The 21,768-nt window shown below is 37.7% G+C and overlaps 1 protein-coding gene across 50 annotated transcripts in view; it reads left to right on the plus strand.

Annotated features, from left to right (window-relative positions):
- LOC105492460 (cytoplasmic linker associated protein 1) overlaps positions 1–21,768 on the plus strand; it is a 309,888-nt gene that overhangs the window by 212,265 nt on the left and 75,855 nt on the right. For 18 of the 50 annotated variants that reach the window (XM_011759589.2, XM_071072569.1, XM_011759597.2 and 15 more), the window contains 5 exons: positions 5,100–5,204; positions 7,825–7,851; positions 9,965–10,132; positions 16,947–17,054; positions 21,480–21,542. In XM_011759589.2, coding sequence (XP_011757891.2) covers positions 5,100–5,204; positions 7,825–7,851; positions 9,965–10,132; positions 16,947–17,054; positions 21,480–21,542 — 471 coding nt within the window. The remainder of the gene's footprint in view (positions 1–5,099; positions 5,205–7,824; positions 7,852–9,964; positions 10,133–16,946; positions 17,055–21,479; positions 21,543–21,768) is intronic. The other 32 variants (XM_071072571.1, XM_071072572.1, XM_071072573.1 and 29 more) reach the window with 4 other exon arrangements.

Below are 21,768 nucleotides of genomic sequence, written 5' to 3' on the forward strand. Positions count from 1 at the left end.
TTAACCAGGCATGGTGGTGCACACCTGTAGCCCCAGATACTTGTGAGGCTGGGGCAGGGGGATCCCTTGAGCACAGAAGGTTGAGGCTGTAGTGAGCCATGATCATAACCGCTGTACTACAGTCAGGACAACAGAGCACGACTCTGTCTGAAAAAAATAAAAATAAAAAACTGCATGGGTGAATTGAGCAGTAGAATCAGTGTAACTGAAGAGAGAATTCATGAATTAAGAAAGTTAGGAAGAAATTATCCAGACTATAGTACAGAGTTAGAAAATATGACAAAGTTGTTAAGTTACATGCAAGATAGTAAAGAAATTTAACATGTCTAATGGGAGTTTAAGAAGAAGAGGGAGAATGGGGCACAGACAATATTTGAAGAGATGATGGTTGGGAATTTTTCATAATTGGTGAAAGACACGAAAGCCAGGCACAGTGGCTCACGCCTGTAATCTCAGCACTTTGGGAGGCTGAGGTAGGGCTCTCCATGTTGCCCAGGCTGGTCTCGAACTCCTGGCCTCAAGTAATCCACCTGCCTCAGCCTCCCAAAGTGCTGTGCTTACAGATGTGAGCCACTGCAACCAGCAAAATTTCAGTTTTTGAAAATACTGATAAAGTAGGCAAACTTTTGAAAAATGACGAAATACAGAAAAGGTACAAATTAACTGTTAAGAATAATAAATTAGGCATAAATGTGGATCAGTAGAGTTTTAAAGGTAATAGGAAGCCAGGTACAATGGCTCATGCCTATAATCCCAGCACTTCGGGAAGCCAAGGTGAGAGGATTGCTTGAGGCCAGTTTGAGACCAGCCTGGGCAACATAGTGAGACCCCCGTCTCCACAGAAAATTCATAAATTAGTTTGTCGTGGTGACATGCACCTGTAGTCCCAGCTGCTCCCAGCTACTAGAAGGCTAAGGTGGGAGGACAGCTTGAACCTGGGAAGTGAGGCATCAGTGAGCTGTGATCACTAGCCTAGGCAGCAGAGCTAGACTCTGTCTCAAAGAAAACATAATAATAATTTTTAAAAATTAAGGTAATAAGATAAATTCAATTCAAAAACAAATTGCACAAATTTCAAGAAAACCCAAAACTGTTTTCTTCAAAGAAATGAGCCATGTGAGTGGTTTTAAGACTGCTCATTAAACAATTTGAATCAGTAGTTAAATTCGTTGCCCTATTCCCGCCCTGCCAAAATAAACAATAAAAATGGAAAAGAGACTCTAAATTCCTGCCATGCTCAGATGGTTCCACACGCAAGTATCAAACATTGGATAATTGCATTGTCAGTTTATCAGTGGAGATGCAAAAAAACATAATAAAAACAGGTAATTCCAAGCTTACGTAAACCCAGAGCAAAGGAAAAGAGGGAGTACTTCCCTCACTGGCTTTATGCCGCTAGTATGGCCAGAGCACATACAAACATTGTGTATGTGAGTGTATATGTCATGACCATGTAGGTTCAGCCCAAGTTTAATTTTTCTTCTTTTCTTTTTGAGACAGAGTCTCACTTTGTTGCCTAGGCTAGAGTGCAGTGGCACGATTTTGGCTCACTGCAACCTTTGCCTCCCAGGTTCAAGCAATTCTCGTGCCTCAGCCTTCAAAGTAGCTGGCATTAGAGGCCTGCACCACCATGCCCGACTGATTTTTTGTATTTTTAGTACAGATGGGGTTTCGCCACGTTGGCCAGGCTGGTCTCAAACTCTTGTCCTCAAGGGATCTGCCCACCTCAGCCTCCCAAAGTGCTGGAATTACAGGCGTGAGCTGCTGCGCCTGGCCTAATACTTTAAAATTTATTAATGTAGTTCAAATTCAGGAGAAAAACCCTCTTATCTCAAAAGATCAAAACATCAAAAAATTCAAACGTTTGTGATAAAAATTCTTGGCAACTAGGCACAGAAATGAATTTTCTTTTTTTTCTTTTCTTTTTCAGACAGTTTTTTGCTCTTTTGCCCAGGCTGGAGTGCAGTGGCACAATCTCAGCTGACTACAACCTCCGCCCCGGGTTCAAGAGATTCTCCTGCCTCAGCCTTCGGAGTAGCTGGGATTACAGGCGTATGCCACCACGCCTGGCTAATTTTTGCATTTTTAGTAGAAACGGGGTTTCTCCACATTGGCCAGGCAGGTCTCACACTCCTGACCTCAGGTGATCCAGTCCCCTCAGCCTCCCGAAGTGCTGGGATTACAGGTGTGAACCACTGCACAAGGCCGAATTTTCTTAACCTGTTGACAGATACACTTTCTGTGAAATTTCAGAAAATCTTTTAAAAAATCTTGTTTGAGTCAACAGTGCTTACCCTCACTGCTTCTATTTTGCATTGTATTACATGACCAAGATACCACAATAAAGGCAAAGAAGTAAAAGTGAATTATTTCAGGGGAATAAGCTGATGAGTTATTTGTGGGTTTTATTCTATTTAGATAACCCCAAATCTGTATACAAATTAGTAGAATTAATAAAAGTTTAGCAGAATCCTAGTGTGTTAGGATCAAAATATAACGATTCCATTCTTACCTGCCAAGAACAGACAATATAATTTAATAAAATATAAAAATAAAGCAACTTTAAACAAGTCTATAAAAATTGAGTAAGAACTTTGAAAAAATGATCAAACTTTACCAAAAGACATCGAAAAAGTTAAACATAGAAGATATAATGAATGAGAAGACCAGTGTTATAAAGCTTTTCCCCTTAACCCAGACTTTCGCATAATGCCAGTCAGCATTTCAACAGGTATTATTGTGTCTGCACGTACATATGGAAGAGAGCAAAGGGCTTAGGAAAAGGTGAATTTACTTGTCCTGCCAATTAGCAGAATGTCCTTTAAAAAAAAGCTCATCACAGGCAGGTGCAGTGGCTCCCGCCCATAATCCCAGAACTTTAGGAGGCCAGGGCGGGTGGATCACTTGAGGTCAGGAATTGAAGACCAGCCTAGCCAACATGGTCAGATCCTGTCTGTACTAAAAATACAAAAATTAGCCAGGTGTGGTGGTGTGTGCCTGTGATCCCAGCTACTGGGGAGGCTGAGGCAGGAGAATCGCTTGATCCCAGGAGGCAGAGGTTGCAGTAAGCCAAGATCACATACCACTGCACTCCAGCATGGGCAACAGAAAGAGACTCTGCCTCATATATTAATTAATTAGTTAATGAAAAGCTAATCACAGTATTGTGATGTCATGTAGGTATGAACGCATTGACTAGAAGGCTGAGAAACCCAGACACACACAAGTGCTGCTTGATAAACAATGAAGGTGGCATTTTAATCAGTAAGAAAGCTGTTAAGTAAATTTATTTCAACATTAGTTAGTTATATGGAAAAAATAAAGTATATCCGCTCTTATCCATACGTACATAAGTGACTCTTCCAGTAAAATATTAGCAAAATAGTATGCTTTAGAAAAATACAGACCTTGTGTTATAATTTTAAAACTTTCTAAATATGTAAAACAAAACCACATAGTTATTGGTTGTGAAGACATGTATTTACAAAAAAAAAAAAAAAAGGGAATGCTGAACACTGCGTTTAGGTTCATGTTACCAAATGGTGGGGGAAAGTAGAATACAAGAGGGTTAGCAAAGAGAGTTTGTATTTTTTAAGCTAAATAAGTATACATGTCCATTTAAAAAGTCTTTGTGACCTAAATATTTTATAATGAGTTTAAGAATTTAAATTCAGTTGGTTTTTCATGTTCACTTTGCCTTTGTGACTGCCTTGATTTAGCTCGGTGACTTCCTTAGGAAAGTCAAAGGTCATCACTCATAGCCTTGCCAGCCAGCCAGGCAGGCACAGGTATCTAGACCAGTACTGTCACATTGGACAAATTGATTTATTTCCCTGTTTCTCGGTTTTCTCATCTGTAAAATGGGAGTAATTACTTTATGTGCTGTGAGGATTCTGAATTGACTCATATATAGTTGTTAGTAAATGGTATAGCTTTTCACTTCTGTATAGATTCTAGAGTTTGTGTATAAGTTTTTCCTTAAACTGTTATTAAAAGTCATTGATTCTTAACTACTTTTACTATTTTTTTAATGCCAGCTTTCTTTCATTGCTCTTTACCTTCCTTTCTTGAACCTTTTTCAAGCTTTAGTATTTGCTTTCTGCGTTACTTCTCTGTAAGCTTTTTTGCTTGCGGGGGTGGAATTGATTTTGAACAACATAAAAAGCCAGTGGGAGTTCAAGTTGGTTGTGGTTTTCTCATTGAATTATGACTGGAGAGGCATTTTGTGCTCTCTGGAAACCAAAAAGGCCCATTTTTTTTTTTTTAAGTTTAATCGCTACTCATACTAGTCTGATCACTAATGATTTTGTGTTTCTGAATTCATTTTCAGTTTTATGTCTTCATGGTTCAATAATTGCTGTAATTTTTTCATAACTGCCTACAGCATTGAATTATCTTTGGGCCATCATTTCTCTTGGTACTCCTAATACTGATTCTTTTTAGCTGTATCTCTCTCTTTAGCTTTATCTTTTCTTTATCTTAGAAACTTACTGACATACATGCTTTAAAAATAGAAGTTTAATGCTACATATCAAAAACACGTTTATTCACTGGGGAGCTATCGCTTCTATGATGGCTGAGTTAAGAAGGTAGACTTTTTTGTTTTGGGTTTGTTTTTTGTTTTTTGTTTTTTTTGCATTACTCTTATTTTCTATAGTTTTGTTTTTTTTGTTTTTTTTTTTTTACAGTGACAGCTAATATTTTCTGTTTTTGGAAATTTGCCAGATTCGTAGACCATAGAAAAGAAAATTTAATCTGGAAAAAATTATGGGAAATGTCCTCAAATGGATATCACTTCCTTGTCTGAAGAGATAACATACTAAGATAGTTGGAACCTATAAACAACTGCAGGTCCATGGCTCCATCTCAGGAGTTCCTGCTGTGTCCGTAGAACAGTTACGCGTGGATCATATGCACGTGTGTGTGCATTCTCACACAGGGGGACGTGGCAGACCTCATGTGGAGGATCTGCTCACACACGCCGTTGCTCCCCTGTAGTTGGCTGGTCAGTGCCTCTCTTCTGGGGCGTGGGTTCTTTTCTTGAGTAGGTGGCACTTACTGGAAATGTTGTGAAACACTCTTTTTGCTATGTCCTCCAGGTCGGATCCGCACAAGACGGCAAAGCTCTGGGAGTGCCACCAACGTCGCCTCTACACCTGATAACCGGGGCCGCAGTCGCGCTAAAGTGGTTTCACAGTCCCAGCGTAAGAAACATATTTTATGGTCTTGCTTACCTCAGTTTTATTCAACAGCTCATTCTGTGGTTGAACATTTTACAATCTTTATATTGACTTCAGAGGGAAAAACACATTTTTTGTGGCTCTAAGATACTGTGAGTATTCTTACTGTTTGTTGGGTAAGCTTAAAAAGTGAAACATTCCAGGCATACATTTGTCTCCTGTCCAGGTGATTTACATTTTCGTATTGTTAAACATTAAACATTAAAATGTAGTTTTTCTCCCTCCTTTGAAGCCTGTCAAATTGTAACTTAACCTGTTCTGTGACTCATTTTTGCATTGATAAGGAATCCTTCTGATGTAATTTTAGAACGGTACCTTGGGCAGAAAACTATTAATGCTATGTTCTTTCCAGTGGTAAATAAGTAAATCCATTGAAAGCTCTCCCCCTTTAATTCTGTGCTCTAACATTTGCAGCCCACACCTCTCTTCCTGCCATGTGGGCTCTTGCTTTGCCTAGCTGCTTCCATGATTGCGTCTCTGTATATGTGAAGTCAGTTGGTTTGTTAGCCTTAGCCATGAAAGCAGCCACAGCTGGAATGAATTTTTTCTGGCCACTCTTCAGATCCTCCCTTGGTGTCTCACTTTCCAGCCACACATAAACTTTAAGGGGCCCGCTTCCCCTGTGTGCATGTCGAGTAGAGCTGGGTAGCAGAGTGCTCCTGGGCAAGGTGAGCCTGGGAAGGAAGTCTTCCTGTCCCTAGGAGCTGCATGTGGTCCCACAGCATAGCACTCACTAGCTGACATTTGTCTGCCTCCTTTGTGACCCAAGGAACTATCTGTCTGTTGTAGAGAGTGCTCAGTCTGCACCAAACTTTAAGAGCTGTCTTAGTATAGTATATGGCCTTGCTTAACACCTTCTGAATTTAAATTCTTTCCCTTTGATAACTGCAGTCCTCATGTTATATAATTTCTGCAAAGAAAGCAGAAGATCACTTATAGTGCTGCCTTTGGTGAGGCTACAGAACCTTCCTGTGGCCTAGGTTGTATTGTGTAGTGTGATACACTACAAGCATGGGCTTCAGTGTCAGACAAAACTGGGTTTGCATCCTGGTTCCAGTGTGATGTTGGGTGAGTCTTTTAACCTTTGTGAGCCATTGTTTCATTGTCTGTAAATTGAGTGATAACAATTCCCACCCGCATGGGGTTTTCATGAGGATTTAATGAGCATTAGGAGCTTAGCATGTGATAGACAGTAAATGGACACAAGCTTTATAGTCATAATTGCTTCAGATCAGCAGACTCCCATCCTAGCTGAAGTTGAGCGTCCTTGATCCCTGTCTACTTCAGTAGGTTTAGGAAATAAGGCTAGGAATGGATTTACATGATAAAGGATGCAGTTGAAGATAGATTGAGTCCATTAAGACCAAGAATGCTCTCCTTACTGTAGAACTTAAACTGAGTTTTCATTCAGACCCAGGGTGCAAGTGTAGTCCGGAAGTGTCTATCTTGGGAACAACTTCTTGGCTCTGGTTATTCTGTTGAACCCTAGTGATGCCTGGAGACACAAAAGGTTATTTGACTCATACATATGGGTCAAATTTTACTGCAAAGGAATTGTTGACAAAAAGTGTTCAAATCTCAGAACCTAGGTCGATATAATGAAATTAAACCAAATAAAAAATGTCTAAGCGTGTAACTATGCAGTGTTACTTCCCTCTGTGGAGGCTGAGGGTTGAACAGTATTTTACGTGTTTCATTCTAATGCTGTTTATCAGCATTGGGGTCTTTGGGATTCCCTGCCCCAGCTAGGTCAATGCTGTAGTTTTCTCTCTTATATTGTAGGTTTTAGGAATGTGTGGGTTACCTTGGCAGGTGGTGAAGATTACACTTCCTTCTCTAATAGTGGTTAGGGTGATAATACAGCTTTAATTTTTCAGTCTTATAAAAATACTGTACCTAGCCTTGGGGCTCCCCTTTTAAAACTCCTTAGTTTTACTTCACTCACCAAATTATACTCAGGAAGAGTGACCACACTAGCCAGTGATCAAGCCTGTACTTTCAACTTATGATTGTAAATTAAAAGTTTAAACAATTATTTTAATAAGTGGTAAATATAAGCATATATATCACAAATGTAGATATAGTAGTATTCATAGTCCTGATTTAATACTAAGTAGGCTTCATTAATATTAGATTTAGGGCCCTTAATAATTGGCATATTTTAAATATCTGAGGTTTAGGGGAAGTCAGGACAGGTGAAACTAGTTAACAGCAGTTTCAGTTAGTTGATGTTTATTGAGCACTTACTATGTGGTAAGCACTTTTGAAGATGGTAGTGATACACAGATGAGTACGTTACAATCACTTCCCTCAGGTTGCTTAAAGCTAGAAAGCAGATATGAGCCTCGCACATTGTAGGTTTAAAAGTGTTTTATGAACAGATCTGAAATAAATGCTAATGTAGAATGACAAAGATAAACATAAGTACAAAAATAGGAGGAACAAGTCCTAGGAAATATAGCTGTTTTGCTAATGTATTTGTGAACAAAGACCTTTGTGTTGTGTTGCATGCTGACCTTCTGTATTGTGTTATTGTCTTTTAATCCACTTTTTGCCTGTCCTTTGGTCTGCTCTCATAATCAAGGATCCAGATCTGCTAATCCTGCTGGTGGTAAGCCGTTTCTCTTCTTGCCTTTTTGTTGTTGTTGTTGGCATTCTCCCCGACCCCATGCTCCCTGCACAATATTAATTTCTCTCTTTATTGTAAGCTTAGTTAATCTTTCTGCATTTTTCTTTGTGTTCAAATTCTAGAGTTTGAAATGGATTTCTTTCCCCTTTATACATAGTTTAATAGTTTATTAGTATGCTCAAATTTAATGGGTGAGATTAGTAGGTCCTGAGACAAATTCTTCATTGGTTTTTATAATGATTTTTCACTTCAATTTGTAGTTAAATCATTATAAACTATTAATTTTTGTGAGTATTCACCTAAGTGTTTCATTTGAATGATGGTGGTTTTGATTTATATAATACTTATTTTTAAATAATATATATTTAAAATAAACACACATATAAATTTACAGGTAAGTGTTGCTTCAAATGTTTTCTTCCTCTGGGTCATTCTATTCTAGTACATAAAAAATGTATCCTTTATATTTTAGAATTGTATTGCCTTCTCTACTTAGGGAGGTAATCTATCAATGCAAATGATTGCCATTTGAGTGTATTGGTGTGATGCTTAAAATTTTGTTGTTTTCTCTAAGAGAGAATTATGTCCCACAAGAAATAGTAATATATGTATCTAGCTACTTATCTATTAATAAAAATTATCAGCCATATTATTTGTTTTCAATTTCCAGTTTTATTGCATACTTCTCAGAGATTGTGCTCCATGTTATTTCTACTTTTGTAGACTTTTTTTTTGAGATTTACTTTGAGGCTTAATACACGATTTTTGTTTTTAATATTCATGTGCGGAAAGGTAAAAAGAATGTGTGTTCTATTTGTTGGGATATATATGTGTATGTGGGAAGTGTGTGTATACATACATGTATACACACAGACACAATTTTGACTGCTCTGTCAATTTCTGTGAGGTATATAGTTTTTCAGTAGTATTAGTCTTTCCATGAGGTCTTTCGGTAGGTGTGACTTTTTCCATTTCTCCCTGTACTTTTATCATTTTTTAGTTTTATATTTCAAAGCTGTGTTGTTTGCAGCATAAAGGTTCGTGATTATTGTATCTTCATGGACAATTATTCTTTCATAAATATTAAATATCCTTCTTTGTCTTTTTTAAATGTTGTGTTTTATTCTATTTGTTTTTGTTTGTGGTGTATTGTTTGACTCTTAAAAATACCAGGCAGCTGAATTTCATTTTATTTTACTTTGCATTTTCTTTTCTTTTCTTTTTTCTTTTCTTTTCTTTCTTTTTTTTTTTTTTAAAGATACAGGGTCTTGCTCTGTTGCCCGGTCTGAAGTGCAGTGGTGTGCTCATGGCTCACTTCAGCCTTGACCTCCTGGGCTCAAGTGATCCTCCCACCTCAGTCTCCTGAGTAGCTGGGACTAGAGGCATGTGCCACCATGCCTGGCAAATTTTTAAAAATTTTTGGCGAAATGGGGTCTCCCTGTTGTTGCCCACACTGGTCTCAAACTCCTGGGCTCAAGTGATCCTCCCACCTTGGCCTCCCAAAGTGCTGGGACTACAGACATGAGCCACCAGCCCAGGCTTGTTTTAATCTCTTTTAAATAGATGAATTAGTCCTGCCACATTTGTTATGATTAACTAATATATTTGAACTTCTGTCTTATTTTGTGATTTTTATTTACCAGGTTTCTGGTTATTTTATCCCCCTACTCCCTTTTATATCATTTGTCAGATTAATAGAATTTTCTTGGATCTATTTTCTGTAGCTAATGCTTAAGAAAATTGTTATAGTTCTACTTCTGCTCTTCTAGCAGTGACACCTAAAATTTTTAACATAATCAGCTCTTACAGAATAAAAAAACCAGAACAAGAATAAACACCTTTGTAGTATTTGTAGATATTTACTGTGGAATAAGGAGGCTATTCTACCAGTAATTCTTCTAAGTATATTCTTTTATGATATTCAGTTGTCTTTTATGCTCCTACATTTTAAAAAATTACCACCAAATAAAAATTTATTTTTATATAAAATTCTGTATTTTAGCCAAATTAATGTGTAAAACCTGGCTTTTGAAAGTATTATAGTTTATTCCTACATTTACATCTATTATTCATTGTCATTTTGCTTCACTTTTAGCTGGCAGCCGGTCAAGTTCCCCAGGAAAATTGTTGGGAAGTGGTTATGGTGGACTTGCTGGGGGCTCCTCACGAGGCCCACCTGTGACACCGTCCTCAGAAAAGCGAAGCAAGATTCCCAGGAGCCAGGGATGTAGCCGGGAAACAAGTCCAAACCGAATAGGATTAGGTAAGGATTCTCAAAGATCTTGGAAAACCATTCCCAGCTTGGTCATAGTTTTGATTATAAGCTAATGACTATGTCTAATGTAGGAAATATAGATCTATTTTTTGAACTGAGGATGTCACTTTGCCTGGGTGTGCTTTATACAGATTTTGGCATATTGAGGTTTCAGTTAGAAAAATATGTGGGACTTAACCATTCAAATTGATGGGAAGGAATTATGTCATTATAGGCTTTTGTATTTTGCAGTCATTGTACCAAGCACTGGAATTGGGGAAATAGGGTGTTTCCCCCACAACTAGAAGCAGTGTTGCTTTTCATTTTCCTTTTACTGATTAGCACTAAGTAGACATTAACCTACATGAATTTTTCAAAAACAACATTTAGGGTCCACATTTATTTTAATTCTGATCTTCTCTAATTGGTGAAACTTATGGTTAAAAAATATGTATAGTTACTTTTGACATAGATTTGTTTAAGCATGCAAGCTAGGAATTGATTCAAACCAATATATAATATTTATTTTTGTGTTACTTAGCTTCTTTGTAATAGTGTATAGAATCATGTGAATTACTCTCAGTAGCTTAAATATATTTTACTCCATTAAAATCTAATTCATATACTACCTTTTTAAATATAAAATTTAGAAGTCTTTGTGATATAATACAAAAAATCTAAATTAATACTCTATGACTTCTTTACTTCCTAAGGGTAAAATGTATTAATATAAAATCAGACTACTGTATTCTTACATTGTGTTGGCTTATCTTTCTCATTTATTCATTTATCTCATCAACAGTGTTTACTGTGATGTACCAGGCACTTTGTTAGACCTGAGAATGAGAAGATACATGACATAGATTTAGATTCTGACTTCAAAAAGCTTGATATCTGTTGGGGAGAGGTGGAAATGTAAGACAGTAAGACAAATACTATGATGGGGTGCTCCCCATAATCAAAACTATGACCTAAAAAAGGAGTATCTTAGACCCTTGGCCACCCCAGATTTCCTGCTAGGGGAGGCTGCCCAGTGTAGGTTCTGGTTTCATGAAGTACAAGATGGGATTGGTCCAGGTGGGGAGAGGAGGGAAAGGTTTCCAGAGGAGAGAGAAGCATCTGCAGAAGCAGTCAGGCAAGAGGCAGCCATACGTCATTCATTTGGCTACTGTACCGAAAGTCAGAGTGGGTGGGAGTTGGGGGCAGAGACTGGTAGAGTCCAGCTCATGAAAGTCTTTGAAGGCCACCTTAGCTACGAGAAGGCAGGAGAAGATATTTAAGAATGGATAAGGTTTGATTTGAAATCCTATTTCCAAAGCAAGTAGAAAGTATTTCGTGGTTTTAGTAATTCTCTATGATGCCAGCTTTTTACTGGCATTGCATAGTGTGGTCTCTTAGCTGACAAGTTATTTGATTGGCGATGTGGATACAACAATAGAAAAGGGCACAGCTGGAATATCTGAATTTTTTGTCTGATGCTGTAACGTATTTATGTTTGGAAAATGCATTTGATTTTAAATCTAGGTGTTATGTTTTAGCTGTCTTTTTCCATAGTTAATTGTTTAAGTTTATAGGATGTCTGTCTGCAATCCATGTTAGTTTTATACATTGAAAGATTCTTTTCTGTTTTGAGATTTTTTTCTTTTTATATTATTGAAGATGCCAATTTAATCTTCTTCTGAAAACTGGGAGATAACCCAACTTCATTTATCTAACGTAATTCTAATGTGTTCCATGATTTTAACTAAGAGGTTTGTGTTGTGTGTAGTTGAAAAGACAATATTTTATACGTTTTTAAAACAGGTATTATGGAGCATCAGTAGGAACTTAAGAGAAGCCTGTTCCCTTCCAAAGAGTTATTTGAACCTTTATTTGAAGAAAGTTACTTCCTTGATGCTAAAGGGATCAGTTATGTGTGGAGCTTTGAGGTCATATTAAGGAAGATATTTTCTTTAAATTTCCACACATTGTGAGAATATATGCTTATAAAGAAATATATATGAATAAAATGTATTTTCATTTTTTTCCTGTGGTATTGCTTAGAAATTCCGTTTAATAGGGTGGCAGACATAATAGCATTATTCAGTAATAGATTATATATTACTATTATCGTTTAGTATATACTGGATATATGCCTATGTTTCTTAACATTTGACTCATTGTATAGCAATTTTCAATATAATTCAGTAATAGATTATATATTACTATTATCGTTTAGTATATACTGGATATATGCCTATGTTTCTTAACATTTGACTCATTGTATAGCAATTTTCAATATAATTCAGTAATAGATTATATATTACTGTTATCGTTTAGTATATACTGGATATATGCCTATGTTTCTTAACATTTGACTCATTGTATAGCAATTTTCAATATAAAATGTATTTTCATTTTTTTCCTGTGGTATTGCTTAGAAATTCCGTTTAATAGGGTGGCAGACATAATAGCATTATTCAGTAATAGATTATATATTACTATTATCGTTTAGTATATACTGGATATATGCCTATGTTTCTTAACATTTGACTCATTGTATAGCAATTTTCAATATAATTGTTGAAAAAAAGAGGAGGAACATCTTTTAGGAATATTTTCTATAATTCCCAAACCAACGAATTCAACAGTTTTAATGATAGCTAAACCAGGTTTGGAATTTGCACTGAGAATTAATTGTAGTTATCTACAAATTGTGTTTGGTTCACCTATGCCTCTTTTTGTTTGAAATGATACTTCTTAACAAATTTTTCTTTTTTCATTTGTTTTAAAACTAATGCCAAGGATCTTCTTTGGCATTTAAATTTTCTTAAGCAAAACAGCCTGCAATTCCTGTTGAATATTCAAGAAGCAAAATATATCCCTGCTACTCTCTTTTTTCTTGGTGATTTGTTCCCTCATAAGCTGTCCGAGTAGGAAAATATATTTTTAAGTTGTTTTATTTCTGTATGTCCTAAAGATAACACTTTATAGATACAATAATGTCACATAAATCACCAATATCTGTAGTGATTATATTTTGGAAGTTTGCCCTTGTTCTCTTCTCCCACTCATCTATGGAAAGGCTATGAAAACACATTTGATATTTTTGCAGCTTTCATTCTGTGGATGTGTATTTAAAATGTTCTTAAAGTTTTCTGGTTAAAATACTTTGAAATAATTAAACATTAATAATAGTTCATTTCAACTGTGAAATGAGACTACTGTCTTAAGACCAAGACTTGAAAATGTCTAGACCAGAGAGACATTTCATGTCTTTAACTTCTGGTGCTTTTTATTAATTCTCTTATATTCTGCTTTCATGAGTCCTGGTTGGACCCTTCCTTAAGATGTAAAAGTCAAGATTACCATTAAAACACTGAAGTAGGGTAGAGTGTCTATCAAGAAATGTAAACCAATCAAGTGGGTATCTTATGGATCTTATGGCTTCCCAGCATTTCGTGTAAGCAGAAGACCCCAGAGGTACCTAGGAATACTGCTTTTTTAGGAAGTTCACCGTACAAGTATGTTTTCCTTGTCTCTCCCTCTTATGCCTTCTCCTCTGTAACATATTTTCACATAGAACATTTAGTTTGGCACTTAAAGAGACAAATTATTTTGGTGTTTTTTTTTCTTTTAGTTTTGATCACCTAATTAATTCATTTATACAAAATCATGTATATACTTATTTTAGGCCGGGTGCAGTGACTCACGCCTGTAATTCCAGCACTTTGGGAGGCTGAGATGGGTGAATCCCTTGAGGTCAGGAGTTGAGACCAATCTGACCACCATGGCAAAACCCCATCTCTACTAAAAATAGAAAAATTAGCTGGCTGTGGTGGTGCGTGCCTGTAATCGCAGCTACTTAGGAGGCTGAGACAGGAGAATCACTTAAACCTGGATGGCGGAGGTTGCAGTGAGCCAAGATTGTGCCACCAAATCCCAGCCTGTCAACAGAAGGAGACTCTGTCTCAAAAATAAAATATAGGCCGGGCTCAAAAATAAAAAATAGGCAGGGCGCAGTGGCTCACGCCTGTAATCCTAACACTTTGGGAGGCTGAAGCGGGTGGATTGCCTGAGTTCAGGAGTTTGAGACCAGCCTGGGCAACATGGTGAAACCCCGTCTCTAAACTACAAAAAATTAGCTGGGCGTGGTGGCGTGCACCTGTAATCCCAGCTACTCGGTAGGCTGAGACAGGAGAATCACTTGAACCTGGGGGGTGGAGGTTGCAGTGAGTTGAGATCATGCCATTGCAGTCTAGCTCAGGTGGCAGAGCGAGACTCCATCTCAAAAAAAGAAAGAAAGAAAGAAATGAAATAAATAAATATACTTATTTTAAATTATTCTTTTATATTAGTCTTTCAAAGTAGTAGTATAAGTGAGTTTGTATTTCTCTTGTATTTTAAATTATTTAACATTTGAACCATTGATGTCACCACTAGATTTACTTTGAAGAGTAAATGATGCCAGAGCTCTTGAAGTTTAGGGTAACTATGGCCATATTTTCACAAAATCATAAACAGACAGAGTTATTTTTCTTTATATTGCTACTAGCCATATGTTAAAGGAGAAAATCAGCTCAGATGGGTGAATAAACTGTCTCTGGGTGAAAAACGGGGGGTGGGGGGTAAACCTTGTTAAGAAATTTATGCATACTGTTATTTCAGAGCATATCTGTTTACTACTGTTAATGCTTTTTATTGTCTTCACAAAACAGACTCAGACCAAAAAGAGAGCATTTTTTCCCCGTTGTTCTAGCATGTATATGAATTTAAGGAAGGAGATGGGGCTGGGAAAAATTCAGAAATAATCAGGCAAGAACTATTAAGAAAATGCTCAACTAAGCATGAACTTGTTTAAACAACTATCAAGACTTTTTATAGCTTTTTTATCATTTGTTTTGGAGTGAGCAGTGGAATACGACAAAATTTTCACGTGTGCTCTTCAGCAAGAGACTTGGAAATACTTATGTATGCGCATTATCTCACAGTACCCTTCTCATTTAAAATGAGGAGACGTGTTCTTTTTCCTCATTTTCCTAATGGGAGGCTTGAGACCCAAAGAGGCCAAGTGGCTGGACCAGTGAGATGGCGTGGAACTGGAATGGTCAGTTTTTGACTCAGATTTGGCACTGGTTTTCTAAGGATGAGTGGTATTGCTGTGTACATTCTAGGAAAGTTTTCCAGATTGGTAGAGCCAGTACATGTTCCCTAGTTTTTTAAGCATTTAATTTGGCATCTCCTTTTGTCATCATTGTAGGAGCTGTTTAGAATGTCATCAAGAATTGCTGATTAAATAGTCACTACTACTTTGAGTAAAAATTCAGTGCTTTCACATCACTCTGGCAAAATTAAGGAGAGCTTAAGAATTTCTGGTGAACCCCCAAATAAAGCCCTTTATGTCTACATTGTTGAGATTATGTTCCTGTGCTTGACTTCGTTTTTTTTTTTTTTTCCTGACCAGTACTAAGCATTTGGATTTCACTTAAATGCCTTCAGAGTCTAGTTCTACTCTAGCACTGAGCAGCCGAGCACAATAGAAAGTTGACTTTGGTTTTCCCTTTCATATTCTTTTTTTTTAATCAGGGAGTGTTATGATTCTGGTTTATAAGACATTCTTGTTATACTTTCGCTGTATAACAAATCTTTGCTCTTAAATAATAGACAATGTTTGTTGCAGTATGGAAACATACTTGTTTTTAGATCAGTGATGCAAGTATTTTCTAAAATCTCTTGACATTTTTTCCAGTCCATCCTCTCAAGATGGAAGCGTATATTGTCCCCATCAGCTGTTACATTAGGCAGTCCACGTACATGTATTCAATATCTAAGGTTGTTTTGGAGTATTTTGCCAGTAATGTATCTCCATTTTCTCAGATGGAGAAACAAGGGTATTTTCTGAGCTTCACAGCCCCGTTTTTATGAGACCCTGGGCTATCCATGCAATTCTGTCTTGTAGTCTCGGTGTTTTATAACATGAGAATGATTAACTGTATCCGTAGATGATCAGAAAGTTATTTGCTGTTCTCAGGTCAGTGGAGGGGTCTTTCCCCCAAGTACTGAGAGTATTGATCTACTTGCTGGAGACACAGTGTGGAAGACTGGGTCAGTGGCGGTGCTTGGTAGAGCACAGGCAGATCTTTTTGGATTCTCATAGAAAAAGCAGGGATAAGATGTTGGGATCAGTAAAGGAAAGGATAACAGTCCCCACTTTTTCTACCTGCTGGTTTCGAGAATTGGATATGTGTGAAGCATCTGCACACTTACTTGGAGTGGGTAGGCTGTCTGGTTATGTCAACCCTTATGGCTTCTCTTGGTGAAGATGGCCAGCCTGGGAGCAGTGAGCCCTCTTCCTTTTCATTAGGTAAGTTCATGGACTTCAGTGACCGACATGGTTATTCTGTTTGTTAATCCAAATTAAATTACCTTTCTAAGAAACAAGTGCGTATGAATACAGCTTTGGTTTTTTGTCCTCTTGTTGAGAAGTTTGCTAAACTCATAAAAACTGATCGTTTCTAAAAGGCCTTTGATCTTGTATTTTCTGATGCCAGTTTGTTGTTTGGAAAGATTTCTTTTCACTTCTTACATTTAGGTGTAATTTCACCTTCATACTGAAATTCACAGCTTTCTGAGGCATTGAGCATAATCACATTTTACCCAAACCCTCCCCTGTTGGCATGTCAGTCAGTGAGACCTCAGCATGGATAGGCGGCTCAGTCATCAGAACTCCCCAGCGTGAACAATGTTGTAATTACAGTAACCAAATGTGACTGACATTTTGTGAGTTTTTCTGTCTTCATTAAACTTGTTCACCTTCTCTGAAACCCTTCATGCTGCACGCTAGCACGGAGCAGCCGTATCCCTCGACCCAGCATGAGTCAGGGGTGCAGCCGCGATACCAGCCGTGAGAGCAGCCGAGATACAAGCCCTGCTCGGGGCTTTCCTCCACTTGGTGAGTACACGTAGGCGCTGGCTGAGGAGCAAAGAGTTCCTTACCCTGCTTGTCCAAGACACTGCTAGGTGGAATGACCTGCTTTTCCTCCTCTACTGTCCTTGTGGTCCTTTCTTCTTTCTTTCCTCTTCCTTAGTTACCCCGTTGTCCCCCTCTGCATGCTTGAATTCTGGCAACTTCGAATTTTTATATATTAGAGGAAAAAAACACCACTTCACTCTGTACTGTTGTCATTGATGACCACTTGCTCTCAGCAAGCCCATCTGTGTTGTCATTTCTAACCGAAGGCAAAACTCAGCCGAAGTTCGTTGCTGCTTAAAAATAAAGTTAATCCAAAGTTTATTCTGAGTCATTGACTTTTTACAATTTATCTTTAATTCTACTACAGATCAGTCTGTGTGTAATTTAATTCAAAGAAGGAACAAAAGTACAATTGCAATAATGTTTAGAAAAGTAAATGAGTTTTCTGTTTAGTGTTAATAGTCCTGCCTTCTAAAATGGACACATAATAAACCCTTTTTAGTTAGTATAAACTGTTGATCCCCAAAAGACATCTGTCAGCACATACTTTTGTGAAAAGGAATATTTTGTATTCTTCAATAATTATTTTTGGCTGCTTGCCATGTTAAGTGCTGTACAGATGTCCATTTTCCTCTTGATAAGCGTAAACGTAGAAATCATTTTGTAATAATTAGACCTAGACCTGAAATTATATGGATCTTTGGACTCCAGCAGTCTGTTAATTTTAACTATATATTTATATAACTGGTCTTTTGAAAACTATACATGTCACTACGAAAGAGGGATGTTAAAAGCATAAGGTCTTAATATATGCCTCTACCTAGCTCGTTCTAAAAATGTTATTCACTGCTTCTGATCTTTTTTCCCTAATCAGTATCGATAATAAAAATCTAGATACATTTCTTTATGACCCGTTGTCCTTAATGAGATTCTGAAAAAGAACAGGCAACCACATGCCAAAGCCCTGCTAGACGGTCCCTGTGATTTAGCGAGGCAATACCTGTTGTGAGGTGTTCCACCTTGTTAGCATGAGCCCCTGAGTGGGGCAGCTTACCTATTGCATGCCACCTGTTCCACAGCAGTCTGAAGCATTACAGCAGAATTCTCAATAATCAGAGGTGGCAATGATGATTTTTTTTTTTTTTTTCTGAATGAACTGGTGATTTTTCCTTTTAAATTAAGGCTGTATATCTTTGCATCCTTGCTCACTATTTGAACTTCTGAACAACCTATTTATGAGTGAACAATTCAGTCCTTTATTCGTTATTTTGTCTCTTAGAAGCAATTCATTGTTTTCCTTTCAAATATGTACTGTTATTTTTGATACTGTCCGTGGAAGCCTCCTTTGGTATCTGGCACGTGGAGCAGGCGAGGTGTGCTGAATTCTTGAGACCCTAAATTGAACTCTGAGTGGTTGAGTGAATCTTGTCTGTTTTGTGCATTGTTTGATTAAGTGGATCTGCTTAGCTGTCTTGGTGACAACCCAGAATGTTGAAATGTGTAATTGCCACTACCAAGGCAGAAGGTGTGGGTCCTCACAAACTCTAGCATCAGCACATGTCTTCTGTTGTGGTCAGGGCAGTAGTTAAGTTCTTCGAGCTAAATTTTTGTATCATGCGTTTCCCCTCCTTAGGTTAAACCTAACCCTAAAACTTATGTCCGGCAAGAACAACAGCATTGCTCATGTGTATGCACACCATTTGGAGCAGTCAGCAAGCATAATGCTGTGTGGTCCCTGTTCATCCTCTGGGACAGGTATCATCATCATCAGAGTCTTAGGGAGAATAAGCCACTTTCTCAGGATCACACAGCTAAATGGTGGAGCCAGGGTTTGAATTCAGATTTGACTTCAAGCCTGCCTCATTTGGAAGTAGTTTGGATAATTCAGTGTTTTTCATCTGTTCCTTGAAAAATATATTAAATGCTCATTCTGAGGCTTCTTGATGGGAGGGTGCTTAGAAGATGTTTCTGAATCATTTATTCCCAGGCTTGGGGTTAGGACCTGGGAACTCAAAGATACATCCCAGAAGGTTGTTGTCCTCAGGGGAGCTTACTACACATCCTCTGAAGGTTTCTTCTTTAGCTCATTAATTTTAATAATCTCTTCCCACCCCTTTTGGAAATTAGTGAGATCGTGTGTCAGTGCTTCTTTGAATCCACTTACATAGCCAACTCTTTAACAACAACAAAAAAAGAGTAAAAGTACTTATATTCTAGTGAATATGTATTTTTAAGTTTGCATTTTTATTGTTTTGGACCATTTCGATGGTACGAATGTATATGGTTATGGTGAGAATTTTTGATTAAGGGAAGTAAGGGCTCTGGGGTGCTGTAAATTGGGCTCTCACATAAGTGGGTCTGCCTAGGATTCCAGTGTTGGGTGTTAACTTGTGAATGTGACAGAGGACTCATGGCATGACAGATTTTTTTTAGAATATTCTGTTGAAACTGAACCAAAGGACCACTTGGTAAGGAACCTGCATATCAGGTACTGCTTAAAAACTATTTCAGTCTGAACTATCAAGATAGTGATGTGCTTGTACAAAAATGTATAGTTTGCTTCAGTCCTAACACAAGATATTTTACCAACTTCCTTTTTTAGGGAAAGTGATAATTTTATAATATTCTTTGCCAATTTAGTTTTAATTTTTGTGAATCTTGAGAAAGGGATATTTTCCTTTTTTTGCAAACTGGTAAAAATTGCCAGGTAATCTTTGCTATTTAATACCACATGTGCCATAGGGATGCACATTTTACAAAGTAACATGGACCTTAAAAATTATATTAAAGAATTCGAGGTATTGATATTTTATGACTGAATGTGAGAGCGTTAACATGTACAGAATAGTGGTATGGATAAAATGTGGCACTGCTCAGTATTATTTTGTTAAACCTATAAATTTTCTGTGGTATAATCACTGTGAATTTTTCAGAGTAATGAATGGAAGAACATTATCTTTTGTTTTTTCCTGAGGTTAAGGACAAGCCATATGTTGCATGGAACTATAGTCAATAAGTTAATGTTTTGAACCAAGTCTTTATTTCATAATTATTTCTAAAAGTTATTTTCTGTCCACATGAGGACAGAATTTAGCATGTATTTCCTCAGGTTGATGAAGTAATATGCTCTTTAGGAATACTTGTTAATAAAATGGTACTATAATAATGTCAGATCGTAAATTGGAGGTTGCTCTTATCTGTTACTGCCACCACCGGCACTACCAACGCTACTAACCATTGTTTAAGTGCTTTATAGCCTCTTTTAATCCTCTCAGTAACTCCCAAGAGGTAGGTAACATTAACCGTTATTAGCACCATTTTATAGATAAGATACTGAGACACAGATAGATTTAGTACTTTGCCCAAGGTCAGTCCTATGGCTAGTTGTGATCCAACCAGGGTTTACAGCTGAATTACTGAGCTGGTACTCATAACCAGTGTACTGTAACTGCTTCTCCAGGGAAAAATCATTAAACTTAATACAACCAAATTCCAACAATTACACAAGTACTAATAATTAGGATATGGTCGGGCGTGGTGGCTCACGCCTGTAATCCCAGCACTTTGGAAGGCTGAGGTGGGCAGATTGCTTGAGCCCAGGAGTTCGAGACCAGCCGGGCAATATAGGGAGACCTCGTCTCTACAAAAAAAAAAAAATAAAATAAAATAAATAAAAAGCCGGGTGTGCTGGCACATCCCTGTAGTCCCTGCTACTTAGGAGGCTGAGGCAGGCGGATCTGCTTGATCCTGAGCCATGATTGCGCCATTGCGCGTCAGCCTGGGCAACAGAGTGAGACCTTGTCTGAAAATAATAGTAATAATAATAATTAGGATATTCATGCAACAGAACAACAAACATTTTGACTGGGGAAAATGGAATTCCAACTGTTGAATGCCCTTCCTGTGATTTCATTTTATTTCCGTTGAAGTAACATTGTGAACTTCTATGCTTGTTTTTGGTGCATGGTTGCATATGCATCACGTACTGATAAAACATCTCGTGAGCTGAGTTAACAGTCCGTCTTACTGCCGTTCCACTCTGGGATGTAGACGGTGCTCTGTGACTCCTGCTGTTCTTCATGTTGCATATTTCCATACTGGCTGATAGAGGCTTCATGGCGTGAAAATAACCCTGGAGTCCGAGTTGGTTGATGCATAGTTTGGAGCACCTTTAAGAGTGCCTTTGTTGTGCCTGTGTGTTTAATAGCTGTGCGAGAGCCAGCGGGCCACTGTGGAGTTTGGGGACTGGCACTTGCTGTCCATTCATATCCAGCACCATTTCTTCTCATGAGAAAACATGGCCTTGTTGGTAGCAGTCCCTGCATTTCCTTTGGACTGTGGCGTTTTCTGTCTCTGGTACTTCTGTGTTAATCCTGTGGGTGTTGCCATTCCTTTTACCTGCAGCCTCTCGACGTCATTCCAGGTCCACTAGTGCTCTCTCCACTGCTGAATCTGTTGGGCAGTCAGGTGAACAAGTGCTAACTGCATGACTTGGCTTCTTCATATGTTCTAGTTTCACACCCATGTTAACATTTGTTTTCATCTGTGTCGGCTAGCACTTGGCATGTATGCACCTCATATTTTTTTCCCCAATGTGCTTTAATTTTTTTAAGTTATTGATTGTTTATAGTTCTGTTAATAGGCTGTAGATGCTTTATAGCCTGTTTGACAACATCGTTTCTCCAGTATTCAT

The sequence above is a fragment of the Macaca nemestrina genome, chromosome 11 (assembly GCF_043159975.1).
Source record: "Macaca nemestrina isolate mMacNem1 chromosome 11, mMacNem.hap1, whole genome shotgun sequence".
In the NCBI taxonomy this organism is placed as follows: Eukaryota; Metazoa; Chordata; class Mammalia; order Primates; family Cercopithecidae; genus Macaca; species Macaca nemestrina.